The 14,605-nt window shown below is 39.7% G+C and overlaps 1 protein-coding gene across 1 annotated transcript; it reads left to right on the top strand.

Annotated features, from left to right (window-relative positions):
- The first annotated feature begins 1,810 nt into the window (after positions 1–1,810).
- On the top strand, positions 1,811–14,444 carry PRR14L (proline rich 14 like). The gene is made up of 6 exons (XM_014307231.2): positions 1,811–4,826; positions 7,791–7,859; positions 8,641–8,809; positions 9,070–9,176; positions 10,118–10,189; positions 10,831–14,444. The coding sequence occupies exons 1-6, from the start codon at positions 1,816–1,818 to the stop codon at positions 11,105–11,107; spliced, it is 3,705 nt and encodes a 1,234-aa protein (XP_014162706.2). The 5' UTR covers positions 1,811–1,815; the 3' UTR covers positions 11,108–14,444.
- Positions 14,445–14,605: the final 161 nt, after the last annotated feature.

Raw genomic sequence — 14,605 nt, 5'->3', positions numbered from 1 at the left:
GAACAAGTTGCTGAAGTTTTGCTTCATAAAGACAAATTCAAGTCTTCTGTAAATTCCATGACTTTTGATAACCCTAATACAGCAAGCAGAGTATCCCAAATGAATACAAAATCTTCTGCAGGAAATATGGAGAGAGTGATCACTGGTTTAGAAAATGAACATTGTCACACATGGGTTTGTAATAACAAGAGCATAAAAAAACAGTGTACAGCTGCCAGCACTTCCTGTATTTTATCAGGGAGTACACATGTGGATGAAGCTTTCCTGAACAGTCAGTCTTTTGGTGTTGAAGTTGATAAGATTGAAGAAAATGATAATTTGGAAGGAGTGTCTTCATCAAGACATAACAATAAAGAGGCAGTGATTTTTCCAAAAGCACACACCCCTTTGGCACGTGGATCTCTTCTTTGTGAAAATGACTGGGGCAACAGAGGTAGAGCTCTGCATGGGACAAATGATATTCCCACAGGAAAAACCATGTTTTGCTCAGCATATACTGCAGAGAAGTCTACTGCTACCTTGGCAAGAGATGAAGTTTCAAATAAGAATATGGAGGTTGTGGAACAATTTGATCTTTGTAAAGCAATGGGCAGTGAAATTGTTTGTGACAAAGATGAGGTAAAAGAACACATTGGCACGTGTGCTTCCCAGACAGATGAGTTTGATAAAACAAGAGCTGTGGATTCCCCCAATGCTCCTGAAGGCAATCAGAGAAATAGGACTAGTGAACAGCTATTAGTCAGATATTTGAACAAAAACACCTGTGCTCATAATTTTGGATTTTACAACTCTCTGTTAGGCCCATGGAAGAGAGAACATGCGCAGGAAGAAATGCCATTGCTCCCAGCTGATCCCTCTGAGTGTGGCACTTCAACCTGTGATCCACAGCCAGCACTGGACAACGTGAATGTTCCAACACAACATGCTGGTCGAACAGAGGAGACCCTTTGTCCACTGGGAAATCAGTTTCATCCCTGTCAGAGTGAGTCTGATGTCCCAGTGCTGGGCAGTGAGCAACATTTAGAAAGTTTAACCAACCAACCAAACACTGGCTCACAAAGCACAACCGGTTCTGTGGAAAGAGACAAAACTGATCCTAATCACAGTGCAGAGGTTCTGCTAAAAACAGGTGGTGACCTGCCTCTGTTAGACCATAAATGTGCAAGAGAAACCAGGTTTAAAGGAGCTGTACAAGAGAATGTAATGGGTTTGGACTCTTTATTTGGTGTGGAAAATGAAGATTCTTTAGGATCCACGGACTCTGTTAGTGATCTAATTGAAGAGAAGACAATCAGACTACAAGAACATGAGAACAGATGTGAAAGATACAGTAAAGGAGCTCTTGAAGAAGACTTTTCTGATGACAAACCACAGTGCTCACAGCAGGCTCATTTTATCCAGTGTGCAAAAGAGAAAGCAGAGCTGTTGTTTGCAGGAAACAAAATGCAGCAATCTTTGCCAAAGATAAAGTGGTTGGTGGAGAACCAGGAAAATATAATTAGTGCTCAATTTCTGCCCATTTCATCAATTCATGGGAGTATTTCACACAAGCCAGAAAACAGGAATATGCTTTCAGATACAGAAAACAGACAAAGTCTGAGTATAAATCCTACTTTAAATAACTCTCACCCACAGTTAACTCTTGAGCCTGGTAAAGAAACTGGTGCTCAAAGGGGCGTTTGTCCATCTCATTTTGGAAAGCTTGACATCCAAGAATCTTGTGTTGAGACTCAGGCAGATTCAGAAACTGTGTCAGCTCTGAACTCTGACATCTCTTTCCCTGAGAAAGATTTCCCTGAGAAAAAAAAGCTGTGTATGTCACCCAAGGGTACACAAAGTGATAATTGTGATTCATCTTCAGCTGAAGTTTTTAGCAAAGGTCCTTCAATGACAAAAATCCTTTCTGTAACAATTTCTGTGAAGAAAAAATCCAGCAATATTGAGGTTCCATCTTCAGGAAATGAATCAGCAGCTGGCTCTCTGAATGGTGCCAAAAGCTCAAGAGTTTGTGCCCACAGCAAAGAAAGTCTGAAAGGTGAGGGGGTTTGCATGCCAGCTGTGAAAGACATGGACATGAGCTCACCAGAAAGTCCTCCTGGTCAAGAGAAATTTAAGAATACAGATAAGCCAGAAAATATAAATGTGCTGTCAGATACAGAAAACAGAGAAAGTCTGAGTCTAACTCCTATCTTCAATAACTCTTGCCCACAGTTAACTTTTAAGCCTGGTAAAGAAACTGATGATCAAAGGAGTATTTGTACATCCCATTCTAAAAAGTTTGACATCCAAGAAACTTCTAGTAAGACTCAGGTGGATTCAGAAACTGTGTCAGCTCTGAACTCTCACATCTCTCTGCCTGAGAAAGAAAAGCTCTGTATGTCACCTGAGAATACACAAAGAGATATTTCATCTGCAGACAAAAAATTCAGCAAAGACACTTCAATGACAAAAATCCTTTCTGTAACAATTTCCGTGAAGAAAAAATCCAGCAATATTGAGATTCCATCTTCAGGAAATGAATCAGCAGCTGGCTCTCTGAATGGTGCCAAAAGCTCAAGAGTTTGTGCCCACAGCAAAGAAAGTCTGAAAGGTGAGGGGCTTTGCACACCAACCAAAGACATGGACATGAGCTCACCAGAAAGTCCTCCTGGTCAAGAGAAATTTAAGAATACCTGTGTACAAGAGATGATAGGAAAAGAGGTAGCCCCTAGAGGAAGATTGCCTAAAGATTGTCCATGGGCCTTGTTGGAAGATTCTAAAGAGTCTGGTAGCAAAACAGTCCCCATCAGGACTGAGAATTATGGAAAGGTTTTGGAGGAAATCCCAAGATCCAAACTTAATAATCTTTTAAAAGAAAGACAAAATGATACAAAGCTCCCAAACTCAGCAGGTACCAGTGTACTTTCAGAAACTGTGCATGACTGTGAGGCTGGAGCTGTATCTGATACAGAGGCTGCCCCAGAAGTGCAGGATGATGCAACACCCACATTTTCTCCACCTCTGAGCACACTATCAGACAGTTGCAAAGAACCATCCCCAAACTGTGTGGTTTGCAGTGAAGCGTGTGTGCCTTACAAATTGAATGCATGGAGCAAAGATAATGTAAAGGAAGTAACAGAAGGCCAGGACAAAATACCAAGTGGTGCAGTTTGCAAGGAAAATGGGGCTTTATGTTCAGAGAGACTTGATCAAATAGAGGAACGTCAAGTATTTATCCAGAAGAGGTATGGAAAGATGGAAGTACATCAGTTGGGCAAGGCACAACAAGAACAGAAATTAGAACATCAGGAGAAAGCAAAAATCATACTGCAGCCAAGTATGTTGCACAGTTCTGAACTCCTATGCAGCTCTTCAGCTGAGTTGATGACATCTAGAAGTATGAAGTTTGGAGGTGCTTCAGAGGAGATTGTTGCTGTAAGAGGCAGTGAAAGTAAACTATGTAGCACTTTACAAGAAGTTAAAAGGCCAAAGATTACCACAGATTTTATTAGTTCACAGTTTTTGAAGACTCAGGATTCAGAAATGGAAAACCTGAACCTTAATTTAGGGTATGATGGGATCCCTGGTGCCTTTGGAACTACAAATAAACGAAGAGGAACTACAAATAAACTAAGAGGACCTCTTCCATTAAAAATACAACCTGGAAGGACATGCAAAAAAGTTCCCACATCGTATCAGCTAAAAACTGTAAGAAAAATAAAAACAATTAAAAGTTCACCTGTCTCTGAGATTCCCCTGGAAATATTCCCTAAACAGGAAAACCCGCTTCTGGAATCTTTGTACTTTCCATGTAAACCACCAACAGTGGAAAAGGAAACAGCCATGAGATTTGTGCATATGCCAAGGCAGAGGGCCAAGAGGTGCAGTTTGTTGAACAGCTTGAAATTTAGAAAATGTACCAAAGAACCAGCATTGTTGAGCAAGTTGTCTGCAATGGCCAGCAAGCTCCTGGCCCCTGCCAAAAGCAGCTGTGACTTAGAACCTCTACCATATTCTTCTGAAATTCTTCCAGTGGGTGACAGGTACAGCCAATGTAGATCTAAAAATCTCTTGGAAGCCTTTTCTTGCATTAACAGGAACGTACACTCACGCTGGGCTGACAGCTGGTGCACCAAGATGTTCAGCTTTCAGCCTTTGGCACTTTATCCTGTAGAAACTACCAAAATACTTTCTTCAGACTTAAGCCACAAGCCTCCAGCCTCTTTCTTGGACACCTCAGTTTTCCCAGTTTCTTTTCACATAAAATTGGACTCCAGTCCTGTGACAGACCTCAGAGGGATTACATCCCAGCACTCTGTACATCACAGCCCAGTTTTCAGAGAAACACCAGCACCAGCTTCAAAGTGGACTTTGTCTTTTCTCCTGTCTCAGAGCTGTTCAGATACAACAGCTTTCCAGGAAGATTCCTGTATAAATAATGATCTTCATTCCTCTCACTCCACAACAACCCCCAGGACTGTTGCTGTTCATCCCGATCCTGGAAGAAACACTGTAGCTGGAAGAAGAGGAGGTTGTTCCACGCTCGGCCTTCACACAGTGTTAGCACTTTCTTCCCCTGGATGTTACAGGATTTGGACAAGAAGAAGAAACTTAACCAGCCATATTCCCACCATCCAGAGACTGTTTATATCCCAGCTGGCCCAGGGTTTGAAAGGGGCCAGGCTGCCGAGGTGTGTGTCCGATGGCCTGGTGTCCTCACTGCCATACTCCCTGGGCAGGGTGTTGTCCATATGGAGTCAGCACGGTCCCGCTGTCTGTCCTTCTGAAATCACTCCTCTCCTTTCCAATCACTGCAAGTGGCAGCCAAGTGTGGCCATCGAGAACAGGTAAAACCCATCACCTTATTTCTGAGATTAAATGTGTGCAGGGTATATTCTTGCTCCTTTTTGGGAGGGAGAGGGTGATTGCAGCTTGCACTGCAGGGTCAGTTTCTCCTGTTCCAGATCTACACATTCTGCTCCAGGAATGGCTCAGCGTGGAAGATCCTTTCTTACAGAACAGTCTTTTAGCTGAATTTAAATATATTTGCCTTCGCTTCTTTAATACTATCCTGTTTTGGCAGAATGGCTAACTCTATTTTCTTCTCCCTTGCAAAATATACACACCATGCATCAGAGTATATAATGCAAAAGGTGAGCTACTTCATTAGGTCTATTCAGAGTGACTGCAGAGGAACTGGATTTCTGAGGTAGGAAAGTTTTTTTCAGAGGTCTGAGCCACAAATACCCCTTGGAACCACTGCAAAACGCTCAATATCAGGTTAGGAAGAATTGTAAAGGGTGGGGGGGTGTCATTCAGTAACATTTTTAATTGTATTCCATGACCATTCTATGCTAATTGAAACCTCTTTATGCATGCTATGGCTTTTCATATGTGATGTTGGCACAAGCAAATGTAGCTCCAGTTAACATTGGTAATGAATTTTTCTCTGTGTGTCAATCTTGTTACAAGTGGGAAGAGGACTGAAATCTACTGTGCATATTTAATTTTACTTTGCAATGAGCATTTAGGATCATTTTGCTGATAAAAAGAATGAAAGAAGTTCCTAGCTCTGTTCCAGGATTTTTGTATGCCTTTGAGCAAAGATTTTGCCCTTTATCCCTCAGTAACATAGGGCAGTTCAGTCCCTGATTTTGTCACCTTGCAATTCCTGGGCAGAGGGTTTCATGAGCACTGTACCAAAGTCTATTTAATTAATTGGTTTGATTAGTGTGGCAGTCTGTGGAGAGCTGTTGAATTTAGCCTGTGTCACAGATTGACACAAGTGTAACGAAAAATCTTGCCAGATAACAAATGCTGCACTTTGCCTTGTATAAATGGGTAACATACCTAAAAGTTTATCACTTGTTAATATAAATTCTAATGTCTGCCAAAGGTGTGAGTGAGCTTGTGAAAGCACTGCTCTATTCTGGAGTTGTCTGCACTAAAAGAATTAAGTTGAATAATGGCATAGAGACAACTTTTGCAGCACATTCTATGGGACTTGCTTCCATTTTCATTCTATACTCTGAAAGTGATCTTAGCAGTAAAGTACAGTTTGAGCATTAAACTTTAAAATAACACATTGTTAAAAACAAAAAATAGTATTTTGAAAACTTAGTTGTGTGTATAATGTGAATTCAGTGTTTTGTGTTGCTGAGGCATGCTCTCCTTGGACAGGGAGATCAGAATTTGGGGGTTTTCCCACATCCCTAAGTGTGCAGGCTCCTCAGCAGCTCGGGACAGCACATCCAGTCAGCTAATGTGTAAGAGGATTTCATTCCTGATGTAAGGAGTCATTGGAAAAGTGCTTTGCTATGAGTGGTGATCTTTTTCCCAAAGGGAGAGTATTCAAATCAAACATCTTCAAGTGAAAAATAATCCAGAGTTAAAATACCCTAAGACTTAATTTGGTTTTTTTTTCTGAAATACCTTACAACTATGTGTATGAGGCAGATGTAAATCTGTCCCAGTCAGATGTTTGGTACATGAATATTAGAGGTATGTTTGGTGCAGTGTAAAAGCCTTTTCAGCTCCCACTATGACAGAAATTCTTGCCTGTTTTAAGATAATTAAAAATCAGAAAAAATCGAAAAATTCCCTGCAGGCCATTTTCATTTGGATAAGATTTGTTCTCTTTAAAATATTTCGCTCACAGTTTGTGTTCTTAATAACCAGGAGAACAAGGAACTAAAGTAGTTGCCCTACCTAACTTCCACTGTCCCTTTCACTATCAATAATAAAGCATTCTTTCAGTGAAGTTGTTTTCTAATTAATGCTTATTTGAATTAAAGATTTCTAAAGTTATTTCCTTCTGTCCTTATAATTTTGTATTATTATTGCATAAAAAACTAAGCTCTGTCTCTAACAGAGAGGGCTCTGCTGCACTATGGATACAGGTTCCAGTAACACTGGAATAATGAGTAGAATGTTGAAACAAAATGTTACAGTTCTGACATAAGTGGTAAAAACAATAAGTGAGTCTTTCTGACCTCTTTGAGTGTAGTTGGACTTCCCTGTGCTTCCAGCATGGCTGGTTTTCATTTCCTTTGCAGAACTCCAGTCTGGCTGTAACATCTTTGCTTTAGAACAGTGAAGTGCATTTCACTGCTGGTTAGTGAGAGAACAGCAAATACAAGATTTGCTGTTGAATGTAATAAAAGCTGTCCCGAGTGATTTCCTGCTGTTAACAATTTGGGCACAAAAGTCAAGCTTAATATCAAAGGACTTAGAGCTGCTGTGCTGACTTTTATGCCATAGAATTCTGGTAGTTACCAACCTTATGGAAAGGCCTTTGGTTATTCCAATCAAGTGAGGGTATTGCAGGCTGTGGGAGTTAGGGACAACACGGAGTTAATTTAATGGAAGTACTTCCTTTTACCTGCTACTGTTGCCATTGTGCACTAGTTTCTTTAGTGACCAAGTCCTTCAAGGTTTTTGGTTACTTAAATTGTAAAAACTTGGAGTTTTGAATAAGGAAAATAGACTTTCATAGAAAGAATTACAATTTTCAGACTTTAAATAATTATGACTGTTAATATTACTGTCTCACTCTCTTTCTGTGCCTTTATTTCCTTTTCTCATTACTACCATTTTTACATGAAAGCAGGACAGTTTCCCTAACAATGAAATTTAGTTACCTAAACAGACGTGGCTTTCTTTTGTATCATTTTAGTCTTTCATTCTCATTCCTGATATGAGCATCTTGTCTTACAATCCAGTTTATACTAATAATTTTTCTCTCATCTTTTTATAGTGTAGCCCTAATTTCTGTCTGTCTTGTTTTGTTTTTTCATTCCTCCTTGACCCAGCTGTGCCATGTTACCACACTCACCTGTCCAGAGTATGGGAGCACTGCAGACTGCAGGCCATGTGACACAGTGAGTATCTGGGGTGTTGGTATTTACTCGGAGTAGTGGGATGATAACCTTCCTCAGAAAGCCATTGTAATGTCATTTTGGCTTTCAGCTTTTGGCAGTTCACTTCCAGAACAGCTTTCTGATTAGGAAGTGGGTGAGGAGAGCTGACTGGGTGATGTAATGGAGGAGTGGAGGGGCAGTTATGCAAACACCACATAGAACATTGGACAGAACAGTTCTGTTACTTTCAACCATGTTGTGCCACTTCTTATGAAATGAATATGTGAAACTATAGAAGTTTGACTCCTTACTTGGATAGAAATTTGACTCCTTACTTGGATATAAGTCCTTTCTGCCTTAGCAACTGGATGATAGATGCTGAAACTTCCTTCTATTCCTTCTAAGTGTAGGGATGGCAGGTATCACAGCTATATTTTATCTGTAAACAAAAAGTATGATTAATAGTTGTGTCAAAGAAATTTGCTGGCAGAAAAGGAGGATTGATCCCTTTCTGTCAGTTCATATATAGAGCTGCATACTGTTCAGCTGTATGAAAAGGAGAAGAGTGGGTTTTAAATGACATGTTCAAATCTCTGGCAGTTCAGTTGGTGTCAGTATCAACGTGGGGTGCAGCAGGTTTGGGCTGTATGTGTGTGCCAGAGTTCACTTACTTGGGCCATTTCTGTGAAATGGGTTGTTTTGTGCCCATATTGCAATTTAGGAACATCTCCTGAGAGCATGGAATGCTGTTGCATTATCATTTGGGTATCAGTCTACACATGTTCCCTTTTCTCTGTTACAGTCTGGAATCTTCATTCCCTCCTCCATTCCCAAAGCCTCACACACTTCCAGAGCCATTGCCATCTCCCCCCAGGCTTTCAGCATCTGAGCTCCACATCCCTGCCCTTGATGAAGCAGATGCTTCTGTTCCAGCTTGTCTGAGATCCCAAGATGACACAGAACTGAAAAAAGTGAGTTCATTTTATATTTTAGACCTCTCAGACTCTTGGTTCTCCAGAAGCTGAAGCTGCTGCTGCTGGATATTATCAAGTAACTGTTAAAGATGAGAGAAAACAGGCTGCAGGTCCTACTCTGTGCTGCAGAAAGAAGTGGCAAACCAGAGAGGAATGTTTATTCTATAGATAATGTATATTCAGAATAAAAGGGAATTCTGTTGACTAGTATGGTTTTAATTTCCTTGACTTTAACTTTTCCATCTTTCTTTCTTAAGACTGAGCCAGAAAAGAGGCCAAAGAAAGTCTCACAGATCCGAATCAGGAAAACTGTTCCTAAGCCAGACCCTAACCTTACTCCAATGGGACTGCCCAAACCAAAAAGGTGAGCAGTACCTCTGAAATGGACTCAAAGCACATGAGTGTAATCATTTCAATAAATGCTTCTCTTACCACCACTATTTTATACAGCCCCAGTTGAGTGACATCTGATGTTTACTTCCTTTACAAGAAATGATTGACACAGCTCTATCAGCTGGATCAAAACTACTGACTGGAGTTTAGGCAAAATGTGAAAAAGCAAACTGCAATGCAATCATTTTTCTAAAGAAGAAAGACATTTTTCTTGATAAAGTGAAAATCAGTCAGCCTGCAGTGCACAGTGAGATGAAGTGATCTGTTAGGAAGTTCTGTTGATGCAAATTGTGTTGGGAGTTTTTTACAGTTTCTTTGTTTGGGGTATGATCTTAGGGAAGCATTAGCTCAGTGAAAGTGTGGGGAACCACAGAGCCAATTGTTGATAAAATTTTGCAGTCAGTCATCTAGTGTGCCTGCTAGTCATACTGGTCAGATTAGTCATATTTCATCTAGTGTGACTTCTGTCCTAAACACAGGTACCACCTTTGACAAAGGAATGCATTTCCTCAGAGATCAGCTTGGTAACTGTCAATAACTAAAATCAGTCTCAAGAGATGAAGTGTTAATCTGTTAGACTGTAAGACTTCTTCTCAGCTTTCACAAAAAGGTGAAGGGCATTTCCCCTTTTGAGCATCATTATTTCAAAGCATCACAGAATGGTGGAAGGAATATTGATCTCTGCAGAAAGGGCAAGTCTTGACACCAACCTTGTAAAACACTGTATGACATTATGTACTTATGAGCTCATTTTTCATTCCTCCTGGTCCCCAGTTAGTTAAGGCATAATTAGTTAGCATTTAGTTTAGGCACAGAATGCAAACAGTACTTGTTTCTTGTAAATCTGCTTGCTATGAAGAGAGGTTGTTATGAGATTCTTCCTTCTAGATTGATTTGTCATTACTTTTTCAGGCTTAAGAAGAAAGAATTTAGTTTAGAAGAAATTTACACAAACAAGAACTATAAGTCCCCTCCTCCTGCCAGGTTGGTTCTGCTTCCTAATAAGTAAACTTGAGATAAATGTAAATTTATTGGGGGATGGGAGGGGGGAATGAAAGGTGTATGAAAGCTAAGAGGGAGATATGTTCTTAAAATTGGTCTGCTTTAAACTGCTAGAGAAAGTTAATTTGAAAATAATATATTTTACTGTTTGGATTTGAAAAAGTGAAATAGAATGTGAACTAAGAATTTGCAGCTGGTTAAGGATGTATTTGTATATTTTTTCATTTATCCATTCATTCCAGTCTCCACCAAAGTACAGTACTTACTTTCCAAAATTCAAAGGGAATTACATGTTCTTTAAAATACTAACAATCACGGCCTGTCATCAGATGTTCAAACTTATTTATTCTGTAAAAATAAGATTCTATAATTGTGCTTTAGAACTGAAATACAAAAAGATTTCACCCAAATGTCTGTGCAGCAATAACAACTCAGCTGACAGTGATGTGCATTTTAGGAGGTGTAAGATGTAGATAACATTACAAGAGGTGTGGAGGGGCTGTAAAAATCTAAAAGTTAGAAGTTGTTTACCTGAGTTATGAAATCCCCCAGTCTCCCTGTCAGGGTAAGGTGGCTGCTGCTAAGGTTTTCATGAGTTCTGTTCTTTTTTTTTTTTTTACCAGGAGCTTGGAAACAATCTTTGAGGAGCCCAAGGAGAAAAATGGACACTTGATCTCTGTCAGCCAGCAAAAGAGAAAGCGGATTCTGGAGTTTCAGGACTTCACTCTCCCCCGGAAAAGGAAGACACGAGGCAAAATCAAAGCAGTGGGGAGTTTCACCCGAGCAAAAAGGGCTGCACTGCAGAGTGCAGAGTTAGATGTTCTTCTGAGTCAGAAGCTAATGGACCTTGAAGCCTTTTTTGCAGAGGAGGTTGAGCAGGAGCAGGCCTCCAGCATCTGAGGGAGCCACTTAGCTGGAAATGGTCCAGTCAGCTTCTTTAGTATTTTTTTCATGGGAGAAATCTACTGACTTCTTCATACCTTACTCTGCCACTCTGCTCTAACATCTGATAATCAGTTTTTGGCTGTGACCCTCTTTAAGGTGCTATATTTTTTTTTAATGCTGTTGGAGGGATTCTTTTAAGTCCCTGTTTGAGTGTAACACAGCCACGTGAAATTTACCCTTCCTTTCTCAACCTCTGGAAATGACTGCTTATATTTAATTAATTATGTTTATATATCTTTTGGGGGTAGAGTAGGAGTGTCTGGGAGGAAGTAGTGCACCTTCAGTGATGCTAGAACTCTGTACTCCAGATCATTTGCACATTTGAGTCTGCTGTTGTTACTGTAATGGCTATTTTTAAAAAGCTGACAAAAGAGATATGGTGTTTGATAAAGAAAAATTCTAGCAAACACATGCTTGATAAACCACTAACCTTTTGATAATTAAAAGTAGCTGTCTAGGTTATCATTCAATTGTTTCTTCCTTCTGTTAACTTAGAAGGTTCCTTCTAAGTATCTCTGCCCTTCCTGGCTCCTGGCAGCAGAAGCCCCACATAATAAGACATTAAATAACTTGCACTTTGTATACCCTTCTTTTAACACTATTCAACTCAAAAAGGTAATGTTTTAAGGAAAAATGGTGCCCAGTACTATTTTTTCCCAAATAGAAGATTTTTTACTTACTTGGCTGATGCCAACTTCTTCTCCAGAGGAAAAAGTAATTGGTCCATGAGGGTGTTAAGCTGCAGGATACATAGGCAGAGATTTTTATTTAACTGAGCTGAGCTGCTGCATGCAGGGAAGACCAGCAAAATCTTTGATACTTGTTTTAAAGTTATTTTAATTCTATTCATACTAACTTGATTTTAATGTCAACAAGAAGGGTTGGGGTTTTTTTTACCATTTTAGATTTACAATTCCTGTAGCTCATAATTTGATATTCTCTGCACAGCACTGTTGTACCTAATAGCCAGTGCTGTACAAAGAGCCTCCAGGTATGTGGACATTGTTTTTGTTATGTAAGGCCATATGTAATTATCTGATGCAGCACTGGGCAATCTCTCAGCTCTACCTTTGGAAGGAAGAGAGCTCCCTTCTGGCATAACTTCTGTTAAACTTAACTTGAAGCATAATTCCAATGCTAGCTGCTGTTCAGGTAATTTCTGTCCCTTAGTGCCTAGAGAAGTTATTCAGACAAAGTTGTCATTGCTGGGATGCTCAAATTTAATTAGTCTGTTCTTTCTTTCACTTGTCACTTGAACTTGCACTTTCTTATTTATCTACCCATATAATAGAGTTTCTATTTACCTTCAAATTGAGCAAATATCTAGTGGGTGGGTATTTTTTATAAAGTCCCAATAAATGCAGGACTGCAAATACCATCATTATCTTCTGTTGCTCTACCACTTCTGTTACTGACCAAACAGAAAACTAAATGTTAACAAGCAATCTGTTCAATTGCAGAGCTTTGAGAGTAGAGAAATGGAAGAGAATTATTACACTGTGTGTGCCTGAGTCTTGGAAGAAATCTAATCTGGGTTTGTTTTGCTCCCAGCTTATGTGCTGGGATTTGTAGAAGTTTATATTCTTGTTTTGAAGACTAATTATCTTTAATCAGGAAGACTGAAGAAAAGAGAGTGCACACTTAGAGTAGTAGTGTTTGGAGTTTGAGGGTAAAATAACAAGGCAAACTTTGAACATATTGATATAGTATTTTTCTGGTTAACTCACTGGGCTGTTGTAGAACATTCTAATTGATCCTCTTTATTTTTGTAAAAAGAAATCCCTAAAAAACAAAGATGAACTGCCTCCTAAAAAATGTTTGAAAGTTTCCCTATGTTGGCTTATTAGCCCAATTATTGACTAGTTGGAAGTGGTAGCAAGAGTGAGAGATATATTTTTATGGATTTATGCTATAGAATGGAATTGTTACAGAGCATTCATTCACCTTCTATTAATATGGGAGGCTTCCAGTGACACAATTAAGCTGTAACCTTACTGGGGCTTTCAAGGAAATAAAGATTGGGGTGGGGGGGAAGAGACTTGGGTCCAAGAGAAGTTCAGACCTCTAATGTGCTTCAAAACATGGAATGTGTTGAGTCTTTTCCTTTGGGTTATGTTGGGTTTTGTTTAGGGCGGGGTTTTTTTACTTTCTTCCCTGATCTCTCTTGTTTCTGATTGCATTGAAATAAGATTTATGAACTTTTTTCCTACAAGCTACAGTGGAGAGAGCAGAGCAAAGAAAACACTCAAATACTCTTCAGTTTACAGAAATTGGAGGAGTTACAAAATGATGTTGCAGTTGTTTAGCTTCTCCCAGACCTTAGTTTGTGGAAACCCAAACACACAGCATTATTCTCTTTTGGTTTAGTGTTTGTATGACAATGTAAGCTAGTGGAGACCAAGCATCTCTTCCCCTCCCCAGCATACAGGTGTCAGTCCTGCTTATGCACTTTTTTGGTTTTTCCTTTCCCACCTCTGTTTCTGTTTACAGCACTCATGGAACAGCCATGTTCCTTGTGGCTGCTGCTTGTACTCTGGGAGTGATGACTGGGCAAAAGCTGGGCATTTCCATTCTGAGCTGCTTCTGTCACAGCTAATTAAAAGAAAAAAGTGTAGAGGATTCATCTTTTGGGGTCTTGCATACATCCCTAGCAGAAGGATATGTACACTTGCCTTTTCATTAAGTGGACCCACTCCAATGGGGATGTTTTTGTATCACCATGGAAAGTACATCACAAACTGATGACCAGAACAGCTTGAGAAGGATTGCAAAGTTTTTGCCATGTCCTGTCTCTTAGTAGAGCAAAGCAGCTCTTTGCTAAATTTGCTGATTGTCAGAGATAGAAGGATCACTTTCAAAAAAAAAAAAAAAAAAGAATAAAAAACTCCTTGTTTTCATCATGCTATGACTGGAGCAACTAAGGCTCCTTAATGTATGGTACAGCATTTGCCTGGCTGGCTTGTGTCTGCATACATTTGAGTTCCTGTGCTTGCTGGATATGACTTCCTGCAAGCAGTTCTCATTCATTGTATTTTATTTCAGGTGGGCCTTTGGTATATTATGTTCCAGGTGCTTTTCTAGAATATGGATAGTAACTGTGGATTAAAAGTCTGTATGATGCTATCAAGGTAACAAATAGCTCAATGAGAATTTGTACATTTGTGCCATTAGCCTCCATCATGGTCTTGGCATTCTGTTTCTGTTCAATATTGTGTGAATCTAAAATTTTACTGTTTCTTTTGTGTGTGTTTTTAATTTATGGAAATAAATTTTTCTGAGAACTTTTCAGGTTTTTAAGGCCTTTAGGCTTGTATGGGTAAATATGCATGATAATATGTCTTACATGCAGGGGGGAAAGGTCAAATCTCCAACGAGATCAGCACTGTTGGGTAACAGGGAGTGCTGTTATTGAGACACAGAGCAGCAGTTCTAGTTTTACTTCATCCCAGCCTG

The sequence above is a fragment of the Geospiza fortis genome, unplaced genomic scaffold, assembly GCF_000277835.1.
Source record: "Geospiza fortis unplaced genomic scaffold, GeoFor_1.0 scaffold408, whole genome shotgun sequence".
In the NCBI taxonomy this organism is placed as follows: Eukaryota; Metazoa; Chordata; class Aves; order Passeriformes; family Thraupidae; genus Geospiza; species Geospiza fortis.
Note: the sequence above shows the minus strand (reverse complement) of the source record. Positions and strands in the feature narration are given on the sequence as shown.

Bases quoted from the DNA above. Each gene is read 5' to 3' on its own strand.
- PRR14L (XM_014307231.2), top strand. From the start codon at position 1,816: ATGTCACCCAAGGGTACACAAAGTGATAATTGTGATTCATCTTCAGCT. The intron at 7,860-8,640 runs GTGAGTATCTGG...TCTCTGTTACAG, and splicing joins ACTGCAGGCCATGTGACACA to TCTGGAATCTTCATTCCCTC. The intron at 8,810-9,069 runs GTGAGTTCATTT...TTCTTTCTTAAG, and splicing joins ATGACACAGAACTGAAAAAA to ACTGAGCCAGAAAAGAGGCC.